Genomic DNA, 20,066 nt, shown 5'->3' with positions numbered 1-20,066 from the left:
ACGCGAGAGTCGGAACACGTAACGGAGACGGTAACATCCGAATCGCGAGGCCATGTTTCCCGAGCGCCCGTCGAACGCAGCATCGAGTTTCCGCCTGCCTTGACCCCGCCCCCGGCCCCGTCGTCTCCACGGCAACAGCTTCTCCGCTTTGGTCGCCCGAGTCAAGATGGCGGAGGCGACGGCGTCGGCGGTGAGTTGCCCTTTCCCTCCGTCGGGACGCACGCCGCCGCAGCCCGGCGCCTCTACGCGCCCGAAGACAGCGCTTTGGAGCGTTGTCGTGCGCTTGTGCGTTTGAGGTGGGAGGCTCCCGTCCAAGCTAAAGCAGGATAGTTAGCTCGCCTCGCACTAATCCCGCTCCTCTGAGCGCACTGCCGACCCTGGCACACACGTCGCAAGTGTTTTACTGTCATATCGACAACAATAACGGCGCACGTCCCTGCATGCACGCTCATCCGACGTATTTATTTTTTATTTTTTGGTTTGGCTGTAGCGTGAAGCAGCTCCGGAAAGCACCGGATCGTCCTTCCACTAGAGCAGCGGCGCTGCCGCGTCAACAAGAGTCAGGTCCCTGCCCCCACACGCGTAGGCAAGGCAACTTTATTTATATAGCACATTTTCCAAACGGGAGGCGGACTCAATGTGCTTCACATTAAAAAAAAACAAACCCATCTTATACAATAAAACAGGATTTTAAAAGAATGCATAAAATAATTGTTTTTTTTTTTTTATTAAAAACAATAAAATCAAGAAGAAACGATGGCAGGTGACATAGGTGTGCTCACCTTCGATTGCGCACTCGACTTGTTATTAAGATTTTTCATTTTATATACCCTGTGCATAGACATGCCGATATACCGTCGATTCTGTTTATCTTTGTATATTTGGCTTTTCACTCTTTAGGCTGTTAAGCTTTTTTTTTTTTTTATGCTACTCCTCTGCACAACAATGCACCGTCAACCCTTTAGCAAGGTGCAGTTGAGGGAAACGTTTCATACTTGTGTATGAAATGGTGCTCGGCCCAATAAACAGGAACGCCTCAGTAAAAGGTGATTAACCGAGAAAATATCTCCAAATTTCTTCAGTTTCCAGTGGCTGACTCTGCACCTGGTCGTGGTCCTAACCCCTGGTCAATCATTTTCTTATCAGGTCCAGCCTGATAAGAAAGCTATCACCTTATTTTGACGGATCTAAACCCTGAGTTCAGTGAATCACCCTCGATATGGACTCAATAAGGACTATATAGACTTGTTTTAATTTGTTTTTCCTTTTATCCCTTTTTTATGTGAGGCACTTTTAGCTGCATTTCACATTATGCAAGGTGCTCTATTAACTAATTGATGTATAAATTAATATGTTTATTAATGAATATGATTGATAAATGCATTATTGATTATAGGGCGTATATTTTAACATATTGCTTCATCTTTCTTCTATCAGTAGTCCCCTATCCCTTATCTATTTTTCTCTGGTAAAGCAGACTGTTTCTGGCCAACAATAAGATGGAGAGAAAGTTAACATGAAGCATTTTAGCCTTTTTAATATTTTTCTCGCTTTCTTTTTTCCCCTTTTGTTTCAACAATGCAGCTTCCAGTTGCTACGGACCTGAAGAAACGACGGGCCCCCAAAGGTGTTTGTGTTCGTCTTGGTGCATTCTCTTGATTTCTGTTCACCATATTTTGTTATCTTTTCCAACAACTCCGTGACTGTATATCTCATGCAAAGAAAGTATTAAGAGCTAATCCCCTTTTCCAGGCAATCCCTGTAACAAAATGAGTTATGCACCATTCTTCCGGCAGGGGGCGCCCTAAGCCTTATTTTCACCACCCTAAACCTATAAGCAGCCCTGCAAATTCATAGCCTGAGTTTACATTACTGTGAATTGTTTAAAACATTTTCGACACAACATCCTATTTCCTTATATTCCTTTATTAAGATCATATTAAATTGATGATCCGGTGGAAATTCAGGAATAGGGTCGTTGATACCAAATCATAATACAACAAAGTATATTTTCTTTCATTTGTCCTGAGCTTTGTAGTAGTATGTATTTATGTGGTACAATTCAAGGTGCGAACTCAAGCATAACAATGGAAAGGAGTATATCTCATTGATTAGTAACCTTAAGAACGGAGAATGAAACGAAATAATGTTAGATTTCTATGATTTTATATAGAATAAAATAGAATAAAAAGTGAAGTAAAATTAGAATAAATAAATAAACCTTGTTGCATGTATTTGACTTCAAAACAAATCCGCAGCACATATGTGATAACACCCGACAAATTAAAATCAATTTGATGTCCTACCTACAGTATGTATATCTCTGAAAGAAGCACTCATCCATCAGCGGTCAACAGCCAGCTAGACAGCGTGCAGACAAAATGTCATCGGATTTAGTAATAATCTCTGTTGTTACACAGTGTGGTGTCCTTGCTTTGTTATTGTTTTTTATGGTTGGTGTTGTTTGAGCGCCTCCATTTCCACTATACAGTAGGAACTATGGAGAAGCGCGCGACCTAAAATTCAAAATCATCAGCGTGAACATTGACTCATTGATCACACAGCCAAAGCACATTGTTTTGATATTAAAAGTTGTGCGGTATATACAGTAAGTACAGCTTTTGCAATGTGAACGCATTCAAAACATCGCTCCAGTGCTTTAGCCCTTCGTTATGGTCACCATCACATTACGAGCTTTCAGTTATAAAAACCTGACATAGTCCATATTACATTACCAGTCGCTTTGTGCCCTCAGGGTTTTTTTCCCCCTCTGTGTTATTAAGTCCTGCGGTAAAACTTATTTTCCACTTTATTCTCCCCATGTGTCTTTTGATCTCAGCACGGCACTGTTCTCCTCTCATCCTCTTTTAACAGATGGTTGAAAGCGTATGAACGGCAAATCTGCCTTGGCATTAACCAGATCATACATAACAATGAGAGAAATCCGCTCTAGATGAATTTTTTTTTTTTTTTTGGGAGCCTATATTCAGCAGACTCCATGCTGTGCTTCTTGCCATCGCTGCTTTCGGCAGCGGTCCTTTCATAGCGGCGGGCCTACATGTGACATACACACCCCCCCCCACACACACACACACACCCTCCTCTCCAAATCTGCCCGGCTTTGTCTTTGTGGACTTGGGGGTGCCACAGGGCCACAGCTGAAACCCAGAGACAAGGATATTATTGCTGTCTCAGCAGGAGGAAAGCCGATTAAGTCACTACAAATAGCACCGTTCGGAATCTTGATGTGGCCCAAAATGTGTGGGGACGGCGGCGGTTTTGCAGTCAGCGATCGGGGAGGACGTTGATGCGTTGGCTGAAGACGTTACCCCAGCCATGTTCCAAGTGGCAGACCGCTAGTGCAAGCACTGGGACAAAAAGGAGTGTAAATCAAAGTGTATTATTCAGCAGAAAATGATCAACAATATCTGCTAATGTCACATTCAAAGCCCAACTCCCAACTTCACACAGCCTCAAATTCGTTTTTTTGGCCTCGGAGAAAGGGTAGAAGGTGTAAGATAACAGGATTACGGGAATCAAACCAGAATGGCAGGATGTGGTGTTGTAGTGCGTCGTGGGAACGGCTTCTTGGGGTTACCTCACAGTGCTAAACATGGCTTTGTGTTGTGCCGCTCCTTCCTTTGGCCTACTTCCTTCCGCCTGGCTGTGTACCCTCTGTTCTGTCCCAGGCCTCTCGCCGGCTGGAGACACCGTTGCCCGGGCAACAAGGAGAATATCTTAATGTGTCTCGGCAATACAAGACAGATTGTGAAAAGTCCCCATTAGTAGCCGAGATGCTTACAAGTTGACAAGCGTCCCTGAAACGAAATCTTATCACAGTTTAGCCTGGGGTTTTTTTTTTGTTTGAGACGGCTACATCTTTGTTTGCCGTGAGATGAAAGACCCTACGTCGCCTGCAAGATCAGGAGGATGCATTTTTCAGCCCTCGATTGAGAGGGAAAAAAATTGTCGTAATGTAGTACAACTGTGAGCGCCACAGAGAAGTAAAGCGATTCTCAGAACGTCACGGACCTTTGTATTCCTCGCAGCGCCGGAGCTTCCTATCCTGGAGAGGAGGAACTGGCTCATCCACCAGCACTACATCCACAAGGACTATGAGACCTGCAAGGTAGGACGCCTGCACCTCACCCATATACAGTGCAGTACAACACACTTTATCGGCCCCCGTTGCTGCAGCGAATACGACAAACAAAGATAAAGAAAATAAAAAATCTCAAAGTTTATAACATTTGCAAGAGCCTTATAAAAGTTCATATCCAACTCCCGTTTATTAGCACTTTATTTAATATTCCAAATACACACCGCACTTTCAAGGGTGTCATTACTTGTAAGTACAGGGTTTCTTTTTTTTCTTTCATCTTATATATATATATACATCATTCCAGATATTTCAGTTGTTTTGACCAGAGGGAATGATTTCACCTTACGCTTGGTGTGCGAAATAGAGTTTCGTCAAGTCCGTCCTGGCTGGCGAGCCCGTGCTGTGCAGCTCTGATACCTTCACACAAATTGGCTCAGGCATCAGAAGTTAATCTCGACTGACTCCACATCGCGCATTCCGTCTCGTAAAAAAGATGTTTGCTTTCAAAATGCTCGTCGATCCGCAGGCGATCATCAGAGACCAGCTGCAAGAGACCAGCGGGATGTGTGAATATGCCATCTACGTGCAAGGTAAGGTCCAGACATCCTCCTCAACCTGACACACTTACCCTAAACGCTGTAAAAGCTCTTCCTCCAGCCGCCTCGCACCAGGACTTTGCGAGGCATTATTCTTCTCCCCAAAAAACGTGCTCTCTGGACCTCCCGCTGTGCCTCTGCCTTTTTTTAAATGGGTTTGTCGAACGACTTTTCAGCACTTGCTGAAAATCCCTCCCTCCTCTTTTTTTTTTCCTCTCGCTCTCGCCTCAGCACTAATCTTGCGCCTGGAGGGGAAGATCCAACAGTCCCTGGAGCTGTTCCAGAGCTGCGCCATCCTCAACCCCAGCAGCGCCGACAATCTTAAGCAAGTGGCCAGATCGCTGTGAGTACTGATCCGGTTGCCGGTTGCGGCAACCGGCTTTCATCATCTGTGATGATAGGGATGTCTAACTGGCCTGGATATTGGAAGATTTTCAAGAATTGCACAATGCTCAAAATTCGCGGATAAACGATTATTGTATCCCTTTTTCTCTAGCTTCCTGCTGGGAAAGCACAAGGCGGCCATCGAGGTCTATCAGGACGCGGCGAGGCTGAATGAGAACGACTGGGTAAAAGCAAAGAACAATTCCTGAATGGATTTGTTATGTTCCTTCAAACATGTAATGGGCGATGCACAAGCGGCCTGCCGAGTGGCAGCATGGGAGCATGAGTCAAAGCATTTCCCATTCACCCCATTGCTCTCAAGCTCGTCGCCAAAAATGACCAAAACAAAAGAGGAAAATCCTTTCCGAATAATCTCATTGGCTTTGCAAGATTAAAATGCATTTTCTTCTATGTCTAATTTCATAGAATCCTTTCAATATCTGTTGGAGAGTTGGAATATCTGGGTGGACGCTCACAGCAATTGTTTGTGTGATTAACACGGCAGGGACTGGAAGTGTTAGTTGACTGTTCCATAATCAAGGTTATTCTCTTAAATTAAGGTTTACTAATAAAAAGCCCTCGTAAGTATTCAATTGTCTTCACCAAATTGTCAATTTGCTGTCATTTCACCTTTGGAAATTGAGGCAGAGACTGAAAAAATGGAACAGAAAAGTAGAATTAATGTCATAAGCAGCATATGATGTCTGTGGTCAAGGTTTTTGAAAGTCAATTGATGTTGTTTTTCATATTGTTGCTTTAAATCCGGCAGTGGCTTGGGATTTAAGATATGTATGTGTTTGTGCCACAGACAAGGCCTTAAATGTTCTCATAAATGGCCTTGCAAGGACTTTTAAATCTTAAATTCTACCTCAGTGCGACCGTGGACACCCTCGATCATACGTGAAATCCAGCCGGTGATGTTAAAACCGCACTATTTTAAGTCCACTCACTTTGTCTTGCATGTGCGGTTTCCACCTGCAAAACGATGATGCATTGACTTAGAAACAGGGTCATTATGTTCTGTTCGCCAAGCGAAAACGGCCCCATCTCTCCAAAGAGTGTCCTCTCCACAGAGTTGCTGTTTAATCATGTTTAGTAAGTTTCGAGAGAGCCCATCCTTCATCCCGCTCTAATGGTCTTAGCGCTTCCCGACGGCCCATGAGTGATGTGACCTTTTTCTCTCCCCAGGAGGTCAGCCATAATCTGGGTGTGTGCTATTCTTTCCTCAAAGATTTTAAACATGTAAGTATACCGTTTCTTCACCGCCAGTCTGCCACTGTTTGCACAGTCGAGCCCCAGTGAATATAGACCTCCTCCCCTCTCTCTCTCCCCCTCTCACTCTCCTTCCCTCCCTCTCTCCCTCCCTCTCTCCCTCTTGCTCTTTCTCTCTCTCTCCCTCTCCCTCTCTCTCTCTCCCTCCCTTCCTCTCTCTCTCTCCTCTCCCTCTCTCTCTCTCAGGCTGAGGAGCATCTAAACATAGCTCTGCAGTTGAGCCAGCACGACAGGACGTTCCTGACGCTGGGGAAGGTGCACCTCCTGGCTGGGGACATGGACAAGGCTGTTGAAGTGTATAAGAGAGCGGTGGAGTGAGTAAAGCGGGAGCGTCGACAACGTTCACAGCGGCTGTTCGAGAATTTATTCATGTCGACTTGTGACAGTGGAGGCCTCGCTTGAATGGAACCGGCCTCGGAAGACGAGCCAAGCCTGTCTCGTTGGCAAAATAACAAACCCGTTTTTAGATGCTCTATGGATGGAACGCTCTATGACTCTCTGCTGTGTTCATTATTGAAAACAACTTCCTAATGCAAGAGCTTGAAATAATTACATTTTTAATTTCAAGAGGATGCATTTTCATTTATTTACCAGATCGCTGGGGTTTGATAGTAAATCTAGTCGTAACATGAAGGACTTGAGGCAACTTTCAAGGCTAATGATCACAGCACACCGCCCTAAGATGCCTGTTATCTTTGTGTGAACTCTTTTGAGAGGATATCGTCAGTGTATAAAATTCCCATCTCATCTGGGTTCAAATACGGTGTCCTTTCTACTAATTTCATTTGTTTACCATTCATTTTCAGTCTGTGTTGCTCTCAGAGTTTATCTCCTCGGCTACAGTCTACATGAGGCGCTCCCTGATTTGCGGGAAAAGTTTTACATTTCCGCTTCTATCTGGTCCTATTCCCGGGTGGAGTATTGTAATTACCGAGCTGTGGTGTAAATAAGGAAACGTCTGTCAGCGTCTATAATGGGGTTCATTAGGACTTACCCCCTATTGGGGGGTAAACAAATTAATCAAGGCCCCCAAAACTGGTCTCCCCTCTAATGAGCTGAACCACCACAAGCAGGAACCCCTTCCTCCTCCTCCTCCTCTTCCTCTCCTCTCCTCTCATCTTCCCCCCCTTAGGTCACAATTAACACTCAAACACAATCACACCCAATCTACCCCCAGTCGAATAAGCCGGGACCTCCACTGCGTTTGAAATGTTCACTCGAGATGTCGTTTGTTCGTATGTTTATTCGGTTCAGGTTCTCTCCAGAAAACACAGAGCTGCTGACCACTCTGGGTTTGCTGTTCCTCCAGGTAGGACAGTTCTGGTGTCTGTTGTTTTAGTTATCTGACCATGGGGGCTCTGGCAGTGTTTTCAGACGTACTTCTCTATTCTCTTTTTATGTTTCCTAAGCTTGGAAAATACCAAAAAGCATTTGAGCACCTTGGGAACGCCTTGACCTTTGACCCAAACAACTATACGGTATGTAATAATAATAATAATATTTATTTGTATAGGAGCTTTCATACGCAACATGCAGCTCAAAGTGCTTAACATTAATTGAATACAATCAGAAAGTAATAGTAATAAAGAAAAAACTAAACAAGCAAAATGCATTGAATAAAAACCAGTAGCTCAATTCCTGTTTTGGGTCGTCAAATCAGACCAAGACATTTAAGGATTACGATCATTTGTCTGGAATCCAGCTACCCTCAAATAGTTCTCAATAGGATTTCAAGATGTTGGCACCTAAAGCCTGCTATTTAGTTGTTTTTTTGAATAAATGAGGTCAAATAAATGACCTGAATGAATGAATTAATAAATTGTGAGATCTGTCTTGAATCTGGATTTTTTTCCCCTAGTCTTAATATCTTTCCAAACACTTCATTTGCAGGCGATCCTGGCGGCAGGCAGCATGATGCAGACCCACGGCGACTTCGACGTGGCCATGAACAAGTACCGTGTGGCGGCCTGTGCTGTTCCAGAGAGCCCCCCCCTCTGGAACAACATCGGAATGTGCTTCTTTGGGAAAAAGAAATACGTTGCTGTGAGTGTAACGCTGTTCCATGTCGAGAGTTTCACCCGCGAGGAGAACAAAGGATAAAAACCAGCGTAAATAACTGCAGTGCATTCAAGTGTCGCCAAGTGTTTTTGAAGTGGAGCCTTATTCCCATCGCTGCCGTAGATAAGCCCCATTTGTCGTGCGCCCCGACGGAAAACAAATGAAGCTCATTTGTCTGGCAGGGAGACACCTCGTGGGTGATCCGACTTCAAATCGCTGAGAAGGAATCCTCAGCAGTGCACCGCTGCTGGTCTTTGCTTAGCAGGAACAGCTGGAGTTCACAACACTGCATCACAACCAGCAAGCGGCGTTATATGAGCCAGCGTCTCCTGTTAATGACCCACGTGTTCACGACGGATCTGACGGTCCTGTTCTCTCCAACAGGCCATCAGCTGCCTGAAGCGAGCCAACTATCTGTCTCCCTTTGACTGGAAAGTCCTGTACAACCTGGGCTTGGTGCACCTGACCATGCAGCAGTACGCCTCCGCCTTCCACTTCCTCGGCGCAGCCATCAACCTCAACCCACGCATGGGGGAGATCTACATGCTGCTGGCAGGTACAACCCTGACCTCAACCCTGACCCGAGAAAAGTTAAAAAAAAAAAAAAAAAAAACGATGTGTTGACCATGATTTCTCACTGTCCATCGCCTATTTTCCAGTGGTGGATAATTCCAGGTTCGGAAAGTAAAACTCCTGCCATGTTTTTGCTCCAGCCGTGCACTGATCCAGCTGGTTTCACTCACTAGTTTGACCTCTGGGTTGATGCTCATTAGCAAATCCACACGGTTGACCCCAAATCCTGGAGTGGAGTTCTACTTTCTGAACACAGATTTTCCACCTCTTATGATTTCAAACAAAAACCCCTCCTTTAACCCGTGACCCTCCAATCTTGTTTTTCCGGTGCGCGCCAGTGGCCCTGACCAACCTGGACGACATCGAGAACGCCACTAAATCGTACGAACAAGCCGCGGCTCTGGACGAGTGAGTGTCTCCTCGTGTGCTTTCCTTTTATTTCAAAGGAAGTTCCTCGTCCACTTCTTGTCGGGTTCACACTGTGCCGACCATCTCCCCGCAGGTCCAATCCTCTGGTCAACCTGAACTTTGCCATCCTGCTGTACAACCATGGGGACAAGAAGGGAGCACTGGCGCAGTACCAGGAGATGGAGAGGAAGGTCAACCTGCTGCAGGACGGCAGCAGCAACGTGGAATTTGATCCTGAGGTACAGGAGCAAATCTCTCATTCTGTTTGAGATGATCCGTCTATGATTTAACGCCAGTCCTCACCTCCCACTCTGTGTCGCCGGCAGCTGGTAGACATGGCTCAGAAGATAGGCGCTGCCCTGCAGGTGACAGAGAGTCTGGTGTGGACCAGACCCGCCACCGACTCCAAGTCCAAACCGCGCTCCGCAGCTGCCACCAAAACCCCCGGAGCTCCCCTGGGCACCAACCAGGCCCTGGGCCAAGCCATGTCCTCAGCCGCCAGCTTCAACAAGAACATCCAGCTGAACACTGGTACGCTGTTCCCGACTCGTCTCCGTCCGCTTCACCCGGGGAAGTTGAACTTAAAAGAGTTCAAAATGCTTCGGGGAATTCAATGCACTTCCAGGTTTACGGGCATAATCCCGTCCTGTTGTGATGTATTGCTCTTGGGCATAGGATACATTTCTCCATTTAATCTTACTCTATTGTAATTGAGGCTCAGAGTATACACTTAATTTATTCTAAGTAGTTCTACGTCACACTGGCATTCTGCAAGGCAGTTTCATTAATACTGCAACCTCTCCTTAAGTCAGTGCACATTTTCAGCTAATAAATAAAAGATGAAATCCTTCTCCACAGTGTGCTGGCAATTCTTATTGCCTTCTACCATTAAGTCGCCCCCCAACCATTAAAATGCAACTCTAACTTGCCCGACTGGCCATTAGGAGCCCAAACAATGGTTTCATTGTTGGGTAAATCAAAATTAAACTAATGGAAAGAAAACTGGCCTGTGGCCAATCTACTTTCTCAGCAATCAAAGGACAGGAAAGTCAAGTGTGGGGGGAAAAAAAACAAAACACTGGGGGTAAGCTATTAAATTCCAGGCTATTCTGCAATAATTAGCCTACATTACAGCTCTTACAGTGTACAGCAGGTGGCCCGCAGTGTTCCACCTCACTGGAGCATGCAGCCCGGCTTTACCTTCCACTTGTGTAGCTGTCAACAATAGTGCTAACGTTAAAGAACATTTCATTGATGTGTACAGGCAGACATTTTGAAGGAGTTGCAGAGCTCTGTTAAATTCAGCTTCTCGATTTGACGCAGTCACCTCTACTGTGCATATGTGAGTTCACACATGCATTTTGGAAACATTGAGTAATTTGGAGTATGGATGCAGTGTACAAAATATGACTGGGCGAGATGAGCTGTAAGTAGTGGGATATCGCACTCTGGGGATATTGGGATATTGCATTCTTCAAGAAGAAAAGCCTCTGGTTCTTTGAGGGAGGGAGGAAGTGGAAATCCACTCTGGAACCTTCGATCCAGAACTTCCCAGAAAGGTTGAGTGGAGTTCAGATCGGGCGATTGAGGATTTCATGCTTGGCTGATGACTGCATCATGGTGTTCAGGAAACCTCTCTTGAATTGGTTCAGCAGTGTGTATGTGGTTATTATCATCCTGGAATATGGATACATCACGAAGGAAAGAGTTTGGACCAGGACATCTTTGGTTCAATGGCTTCATTGTCTTTGGCCGTGCCCCAACCATGCAGAGCAATACATTCAGAAAGTACTTAATATCCTTTTACAAGTACAAGTACTTATAATTTAGTAAAACTTATGTAAACAAAAAAGATTTTCACAATGAAATAAAAATGCTTTAGATCTTGGTAAAATATGTTCATGTCACAACCCCATTGGTTTTGCGTCTCCCAGGAGCCACCAAGGGCCCCTCCATGCCACTGGAACCGGAACCTGATGCGGAGAGCGCCCCCAGCCCACCCAGCAAGTCGCCCGCCTCTCCCGAACCCGAGGAGCCGGACGCCCCCCCAAAACCCAGAGCCTCCAAGAGCAGGTCTAAGACGGGGGAGGGGAACTAGTCTCCAAACGACAATCCAGCCATCAAGCGTTCTTCCATTTTTAAAGAAGATGGAGATACCGAGCTTAGTTCATAGTATTGAGTTTAACATACATTTAAAGTGTGAATCCTTGACTCACTTTATAGGCTTTTGTCGTCAGTAGATGGTTCACAATACTTCAAACTTTTCGGAATTTCTCAAGAAACATCATTTGACCAGCGATGGTCCCCGGGCGCTGTAACCTGCCCACCGCTCCTGGCCTGCCCCACGAGGAGGGACAATTCTCAATGGGGAAAAAAATGCAGAAAAGACATTCCATGGCCTCCGTGTGTGTGTGTGTGTGTGTGTGTGTGTGTGTGTGTGTGTGTGTGTGTGTGTGTGTGTGTGTGTGTGTGTGTGTGTGTGTGTGTGTGTGTGTGTGTGTGTGTGTGTGTGTGTGTGTGTGTGTGTGTGTGTGTTAATAAAAGACGAGCTAAGGCTTGTCCAGTTTAATCTCAATCTAATCTTAAACAACAGCGACCAGAACAAAGCTTTTATTTTTCACCTGACCAACCCTTCCGTTTCTTCAGATGTTACGTGCTACAATTCTGAACATTGTTAAGACGGAACGTTGTCACATTGATCAGGCGTTGGTGGCTATGACAGTTACTCTGGAAATATTGTTGTTTTCAATCTGTCACAGAATCAGACTTTATTGTATTTTAGCTCATTGTTTGTGCCACGCCGAATGTAAATAGTGATGAAAGCCGTGTGGGTTTTTTATGTGGTTAAATGTGATCTTTTTATAGGAATGTATTTATTATATTAAATAGTTGAAAAAAGAAGATTTCCCTGTTTCCATTATTTCCAGAAACATGATCAATAATTCATATAATTTGTCAATTTTTAAGCTATTTTCATTGTTACCAATAGGGGGCAATGTGGTTTAAGAATCTCCCCAATTATCTAACAATACACATTTCCCCGCAGAGCAACAGGATTTAAATGACAATGATCTTTCAATATTGAGCTCGATATTACTCACAATTGTGTTAGCTTCTTTCAAGTCGAGGACTAGTTATCACAATGGTCCAATAACTGACACTGATTTCTGTAAATATTTAGAAAATATCATGTCACATTCTTCAGCCAGTGAAAGGTCAATGAATAAAACCGTTTTTCTCAATATTGAACAATAGTTGAGTGAGAAATCTAAGTTAATCTTGCTTCCTTCCATATATAACCTCCACAGAAGTTCGCATGAATATATAAGTCCTAAAAAAGATAGCGGCTGTTTGCAAAGGTTTATTTCGGATTTTCACTTTAAGTTTCCCTTGAAGGAGTCATGAAAACAGTGATATTTTATAAAAAATAAAAAACAAACGTAGTACTAATACTACTATTACTACTAATAATACTGATATGTACTATACTCTTATTAAAGATGATGTAGTTGAGTTTTTGTTTTGGTTATACTGTCCTGATTGATTTTGATGATTGGATGTTAAACATGAGATTGGGTGATCCCTGTTTGTCCGACATAGGTTGAGAATTGATTTTCAAAGCTCTAAAATGTCTCAATGATTGGGTGGGGTTTTTTTTTGTCAGTTGCCTCAGTTGATAGATCCATGAACAGCATTCTAGATTGCCGATCAATGAGGTTTCTTGCGTTTACATCTCATAAACTTATCAAAGTGGGAGGTTAGTGGCGTGTATAAACTCTTTTAGAGCAAAGGCCGCCCCCCGGCTAAGTAGAAGCTAAACCGTGTCAGTCCTCATGGGGGTCGCACAATTGTTGTACTCTTCAGAATCCTTCCAAAAAGAGGAGGAAGACTCAGGATCTTGATACAAATCAAGGAATCAATCTGCGCCATATCTATACCATTATCCCAGTCGGTGACAACCAACCAGACCGGGGATGTAAGGTCAACAGTGGATTTGTGACACTCTGCTCTCATCTTAGAAAATGGAGAAATCGTTCCTTCTTGGAGGAAGAATTCAATAGCTCAAGGAAAGCGTAAAGAAATATCAGCATCCTCTCAGGAGGAGGACGAGCTTCCTGTGAACATACCATGACGGAAAAAAGAAAAGAACACAACTGGTGAATGATGCATAAGAGCAAGTACATTAATCATGAATTCAAGGTCGGTAATTGTTTCCGTATCGTCGTGTGGGCTTTAAAACTCCCAATTTGTCAGACTCAAACCTCTGTTAACCATAGGTTTGCACCACCTTCAACCTTCGATCACCCTGCTTTCCTCTTTGGTGGGAACCGCTGGTGTTTTCCAGCGACCTCATGGAATCCTCACCGGAGTGTTTTCTTTCCTGGTTCTGACCGGGAGCGTTGCCGGACACCGATGGAGGGAACCTGGAGGCTGAATATGATGCAAGGATACATGAGGAGAAACACAAAAGACGTACCGGACCCCTCCGGTGAGCCCAAGCCCGGCATTTTGATTCGGCGTTTTTGAGAACCGGTCACAAACGGAACGCGTATTCCACCAGATTCAACCAGTCTCTTGACATTACAGGCTCCATTATTTCCTCGCCCAAAGAGAACTCAAAACTTATCGGCCTATTTATAATCCTGTGTCAATGTATGCGTTGCTTTGATGTTCTTGCAGGCTTTCCCATTAAAAATGTGTGGGCTTTAGAATTCCACTTTGAGATGTTCTATGCTCAAATGTTAGGAACCCCCCCCCCCCACCCCCCCCCCCCCACACACACACACACATTTTTTTCCTAACATTTAAAAAACCGCCTCTTGTGTTAGAGTGGAAAACATCGACGCTGAATATTCCAGCTCTTTCTACGGTGAAGAAGATATTAGATTTTCACATGAAAATCGATCTCACGCCCATTTTAAAGTATATTTTAAAGGTGTTGCTTCATCCTCTATTCAGCCCAGGTGAGATTATACTCAGAATTCTGAGTGGCCTGTCTGCCTGTCTGACTTGTGTCTGGTGTCTCATGTCTTCATTTGATTGAATGGAACGCAAAACTGCTTTTGGAGCCGATTTCCTTTATTCATTTATTTTTGCTGTAGTTTCCTGAAGTTACGTGGACCGCGCAGTGTTTGACAGGGCTCGGATGATAAGACGTCGGCGAACCACAAACCCAATTTTCGTATAATGTGTTTCCGCCAGTCCGGTCAAGTGGATGCATTAACACTCGAAGCCACTTGAAGTTGTAGCGGACAGGAAGTGCCGCTCGTCTCACACCATCCGTCTGGACTCCACTTCCTCTCAGCGCCCTGCGGTTCGACGAAGACGCGGCGTAGGAACCTTCGCCCGGCGTCCTGCCCTTTCCGAGCTTCAGTGGCTGAGTTGTGCTCACGTGCGCCTCCTGAAACACCCCCGGTGACAGTTTGTACCTTCTTTTTCGAAAGCCGCGACTTTCCGAGTCAAACAGCGGAGGGATGATTGGCCGCTGTGATCCAGCCTTTCACTCAGCCCGTGGAACAATATCACAAACAATACCCGCGCGTGTCTCCGTGTAATAGCGCAGCGGTTCAATATTCACGCGGGGGAAGACGCGCGGCGTTCAACGTTCAAAGCGCCTTCGGCGACAGACGCTCCCCGGCTCCTCTGAAGCGGAAGCTTCTCGGAGGAAACCCCAGATTATTACTCGGTATCTCTAGAGCAGCGCTCGGTGATCGATAACACACCTGATTAATATGGTAAACAAACTAACTCCCAAGGTGATTCCCCCCATGGTTTGGATTTCATGTTAAACGTGCTTTGGTTGGGGGCGACGTCAACAATGTTCGAAAGGAAAGGTAGAAATCACAAGCATAATTATAAGAAACGGAGAATAGACCTAAAGTGATCAGAAATCCCAATTGAGACATGACGGTGACTCAAAAGTACGATAAAAATTCCATTGTTTTTCTACCGAAGACAAGAACCGTTATTGGTCCCCTTTAAATTCCGCTAAGACTAAACAAGGCAGTGCCCCCCGGCCCCACCGTTTAACTTTTGTAATATGCCCGAAGGCTCAGTAATCCTGTCAATCTTCATTAAAAAAAAATTAAAAAAACTCGGGGTCTCCCACGGTTACTAATGCCCTCGCCGGGAGTTCCCCCTGGTGCGCGAGGGGTCGGAAACCTCCTCGGTGATCTCTCTCTTCCAAACCCTGTCTTCTCCTCCCTTCCGCCAAGACATTGCCGCCTCCGTCCTCGTCCCACAAACCTTTATTTTCTTTCCCTGCCGCCCGGTCCTTCCCTCGTGAACGCGGGGACGCTTTGGGACGGCGGCTGCCCTTTTATTTCCGACCATGTAGGATCCTCCGAGCAAAACATTTGTTCAATCTCACGCGTTCTACCTATTTATTGCACGTTTCAAACACATGGCCGCGCGAGCTGCTTCACGATTACGAAGAGAAAATAAATTAAAAGGCGCATGATGTGCGTGACTGAAGGCCACCTGCAGAACAGGAACTAAATTAGAAATGGTGTCCAGCCTTCATCTGTGTTGGTATTGGATGTATTTGTATTGAATATTGGAATTAACCTCTCCCAAAATAGTGCTTGACAAAGCAGGCAGGGCATTGGGGAGTTTGTGAATATTTGGTAGGTAGGCCTAATACCGTCTAAATGTCTAATAATGTTGCACCAAGAGTTCCTTGGCCCTGCCGAGTGAAACGTGGTACTGTTGGCAAAGAACAAGACAAGCGTTTTATAAGTCGTTTTATTAAAAGTCTAAAGCAAAGGAATCGCAGTTCTAGGATTCCGGTGCCTAAGAGCAGCCTTGAGGTGTTTAAGAGCAACCTCAAGGGTAGTAAGATAAGATAATGGGAAGAGCTGGCGCCGCAACTCCTATTTTCCTGTGCAGTTCTCTACTCTGCTACTTCTCGACTCTAATTTTACTGCCGTGTGACAAGGTTCAAAGTTTAAATTTATTTTTAGATATGCATTCTATTGACATTCGGGTTTGAAAATCATGTCATGCGTGTGTGTGTGTGTGTGTGTGTGTGTGTGCGTGTGCGGGTCAGAATATCGTGGCGCCCCCCCAGCAGCGGAAAAGACCCCACAGCCACCCCTGAGAAGCCGGGAGCACCCCGCCCTGCAGCCACAGAAGTCCCCCCAGCCCCCAGAGAAGCCGGGAGCCCGCGGAGCAACACCCGCGCACGTCCCCGAGGAGCATAAACCAGTCCCGGAGAGCACCAGAAGACCCTGCACCCCCAAAGAGTGCACATACAACCCACCCTCACACGCAGGCACAAGACGTAACCGCAAGCGCAGAACCTGGGCCACAGGCGCCAGGCACAGACCACAGGCCCGGAGCCAGGTCCCACGCCGACAGACCCACACCCCGCCAACGCCTGCAGACAGCCAGATATGTGGCCCCTGCACCACCGCCGACACCCGGGGCCCCCGCCACAGAGAAGCCACGCAGTAGGAGCAAGGCTGACAGCCGCCATGACAGCGAGCAGCCTCCAAGGGGCACCTGGGAGGCAACCCAGCCGGCAGGGTTGCCTCCCAGTGAGCACTTCCTGCGTCTGCCCGGGCTGACGGCTCTCTGCGGGGCCTGTAAAGAGTCATGGAGGGCAGAGAAACCTCGGGGCCGGTAGCTGAAAACAAGGTGGTGTTTACGGCCCTGCATCACACTGCATGATGGATGTGCTAATATTGACTTCCATCCCTGTAAAAGACTGCGAGGGCGTAGGTAGGACCCCAGAGATCCCATTGCACCTGGTGGCTGGTGTTGACAACAGAACATTTATCAACAGAACCAGTGTGGGTGTTATTCTTTTCAAATGTAACATCTTCTCTTTATTGAAATGGATAGAGTTGACGTGGCATAACACGGTCTTTGAACAATGAATGAAATTAGAAGGCAAAATCTCTAACCTTTTCCCTCTCTAACCACGTACTTCCATTGATTTATTTTGTAAAACCCTTTTCCCATCTGGTGACTTTCAGAGAACCTATTCCCTAAGATACAGAGGCAATTACCCAAGACTTCCCAAGGTGTATAAATATAGATGATAGGGCATCAGGTTTATACCTTCTAGTAACTTTTTAGTTTCATGGAACATTCTCGGCTTTCAAGAATCAAGGATGAGGGCCTAAATTCCAAATCACTTCTCTTTACATTCCCCACCCTCCCGACATGGCCTCTTGAAGATACACAAGGTGAGTTCTGAAGTTTACCAAAAATAAATGTATACGTGTGTATGTACAGTACAGGCAAACATGTTTATCTAACTGTGCATATAATTATCGGAAAAGTTTCCCTAGACTCCTGACATATTTCACTTCCCCACTCATGATGCCTAATTATGATATTATGCTGTTCCAAATATCAGTTTGGTGTTTAAACAGCCAATTTAGGCAGCAAAATGGAGCATAAAATGTGTTTTCCTTTTAATCACACCGGGCTCTGATGAACTGAAGGAATGAGGCTTTGCATTTTAAAACAGCCACTCGATTAAGGGGCCGTTGCCGCTTCTGCTGCTGCTGTTGTTGTTGTTTTTTTAATACCAGATACTGTTTACTCTCCCGTCTGCCTCCCCCACAAGATCCAAACCCACCCCACCCCACCCCACCCCACCGCCCCTTCTCCTGGAGTCAACTCAAAGGCCCCCTGCTGGCATCCAGGCACTGCAGCCTTATCTGTCTTCTCCGCAAATTATTTTCATTTTATTTTTTTTCCTCCTCCACAAGCTTCATCTCATTGTGTCGCCCCGATGTGTCAGCCGCGAGCTGCGACTGACAGCCCGCCGCCGGATCCCAGGGCTGAGAGACCGTTTCATTAGCGCGCCGCCACTTTGGCGAGATAATGGCTCTCTGTTTCCTTCCCGCGCAGGTAATATGCTTTAAATCCCAACATCTGTCACCGGAGGACGCGCGGAAATGAGCGGGAGGAACGCCGCCCGGTTTTGCCGACGAAACTTGAGGGAGTCTTCATCCTCCAAGGTCGTCCTCAAAGTTATCGCCATCCAGGTAGAAAAACGTGACTGAGATGACAAGCCGCCCCCCCTCCCACACCCACACACGCACGCACGCACGCACGCAAGCACGCACGCACGCACACACACACACACACACACACACACACACACACACACCAAAATAATATAAATCCTTTCGCACTAAAACTCAAGTCAATGACGGTTTTCAAAGACGCTGCAGATTTGAACGTCTCCCAGGGCCTTTGTTTCCAGTGTTAACAAAGACTCCATCTGCTCGGCGTTCTACCCCCTGGCAGTTTAAAGAGGGATCACGGAAGTTTCTCTTTGATCGCAGTTTAGGCATCACTAAGATCAGGGCGATATAACGCATCCCGCTGAGCCCTGGGAACGCCATCACAAGCGTGGTAGGGGGGGCGGCTTTTGTAAGCCTAATGAAAAGTACACTTCATCTGGATCCTCATAAACTATTAATTATGCTCAGGGCACGGTTCTGCTGATCGCAGACACAATTGGCGAATGAATTTGATAATGGATATGATGAACGTCGTGGCGAGGTCTAAGGTCCTCGCGCTGAATAATCCTAGGCCGGCTGCGGGATTCCCAGGTTGCAGCGGCAGGCTCTTTGGCTTTTATGTAATGGCTGTGAAGAGATAATGTCGTCTTGATTTCATTTCGGTGTAATTGCGAGAGGAAGGAGGAAGCTGGTTCTGTCAAGTTAGAGGCCTGTTTTTTGTTTTAAAAACATTTACTTTCTGGCCTCATAATCTGCAGGTAATGCTTATTCGTCATATCATATAGAGCTGCTGTCTTTTATAAAGTCGTTTTATGTCCGCGCAACTGTTTCATGTAACCTTTAAATATATTATTATATTAAAGTGGTAATCCGTAATAATATTGTACTTTTTTTTTTAGCTAGTACATTTCAGGAAAGAGCCATTCAATTTATTTGTGTTCTGAATGGGTTCCCCTATATGTTGTCTACATTGTTGGTGGCGGGGTCCGCCTTTCCTGGCAAGAATGCAAATATTGCACATGTGCAATATGTGAATAGCCGCAACGGTGATCTTGATAAAGATGCGTCGCAAGTTGAGGTCAGTAAACTGTCGATATGGATGAACATTCACAAAAATGAATGAATGGATGATGGATGAAAAAGTCTCCCCACCACCCCAAGTGACCAAGAAAAAACCCCCAAATCAATCGATCAATTTCCAACGGATATCTGGGACACAGACGAGCCCATGGACTTTCACTTTAAACTACATGTGTTATTTGTTATTTGTTTCACCTTTTATTCAAAAGACATAACTGGATTGCACTGCTGGTAAAGGTCAAAACCACAGTTTCATTTTTCTTTGCAAGATAAATATTTGTGCTGAATTCTGTCAACACTGTTTTTGTTTTTCCCTTCCTGTGTTAGCCGAGCGGCTTTTCCCCTTAATGTCTTTGTTCTTGAAGTAATTGTCGAGCCCAGGTAATCATCTCCCCTTTATTCCCCTTTATTCCCCTTTATTCCCCTTTATTCCCCTTTATTCCCGTCGCCCATCACTTTTCACAGCTTCCTGCCGATCTTTATGACATCACACCCTCGCAGTCTCCCATCTCCCCAATAATTTTGACACTGCTCTCGCCAGCCTCGTAGAATAAATCTTTATTCATGTAAGCAAAATGTTGTCTCAGCAGTGGTCCCATAAAAAAAAAA

General features: G+C 45.5%; 1 protein-coding gene across 1 annotated transcript; it reads left to right on the top strand.

The window, feature by feature from the left end:
* Nucleotides 1-166: 166 nt before the first annotated feature.
* Nucleotides 167-12,285, top strand: bbs4 (Bardet-Biedl syndrome 4; the record flags this gene model as incomplete). The annotated part of the gene is made up of 16 exons (XM_079997306.1): nucleotides 167-190; nucleotides 1,585-1,627; nucleotides 4,050-4,129; nucleotides 4,629-4,692; nucleotides 4,930-5,041; nucleotides 5,195-5,267; nucleotides 6,271-6,324; nucleotides 6,541-6,668; nucleotides 7,609-7,663; nucleotides 7,764-7,832; nucleotides 8,245-8,397; nucleotides 8,797-8,968; nucleotides 9,324-9,393; nucleotides 9,488-9,632; nucleotides 9,720-9,924; nucleotides 11,328-12,285. The coding sequence occupies 16 exons, from the start codon at nucleotides 167-169 to the stop codon at nucleotides 11,489-11,491; spliced, it is 1,611 nt and encodes a 536-aa protein (XP_079853432.1). The 3' UTR covers nucleotides 11,492-12,285.
* Between the last annotated feature and the right edge of the window lie 7,781 nt (nucleotides 12,286-20,066).

This window comes from Zeus faber, assembly GCF_960531495.2.
Source record: "Zeus faber genome assembly, chromosome: 3".
In the NCBI taxonomy this organism is placed as follows: domain Eukaryota; kingdom Metazoa; phylum Chordata; class Actinopteri; order Zeiformes; family Zeidae; genus Zeus; species Zeus faber.
Note: the sequence above shows the minus strand (reverse complement) of the source record. Positions and strands in the feature narration are given on the sequence as shown.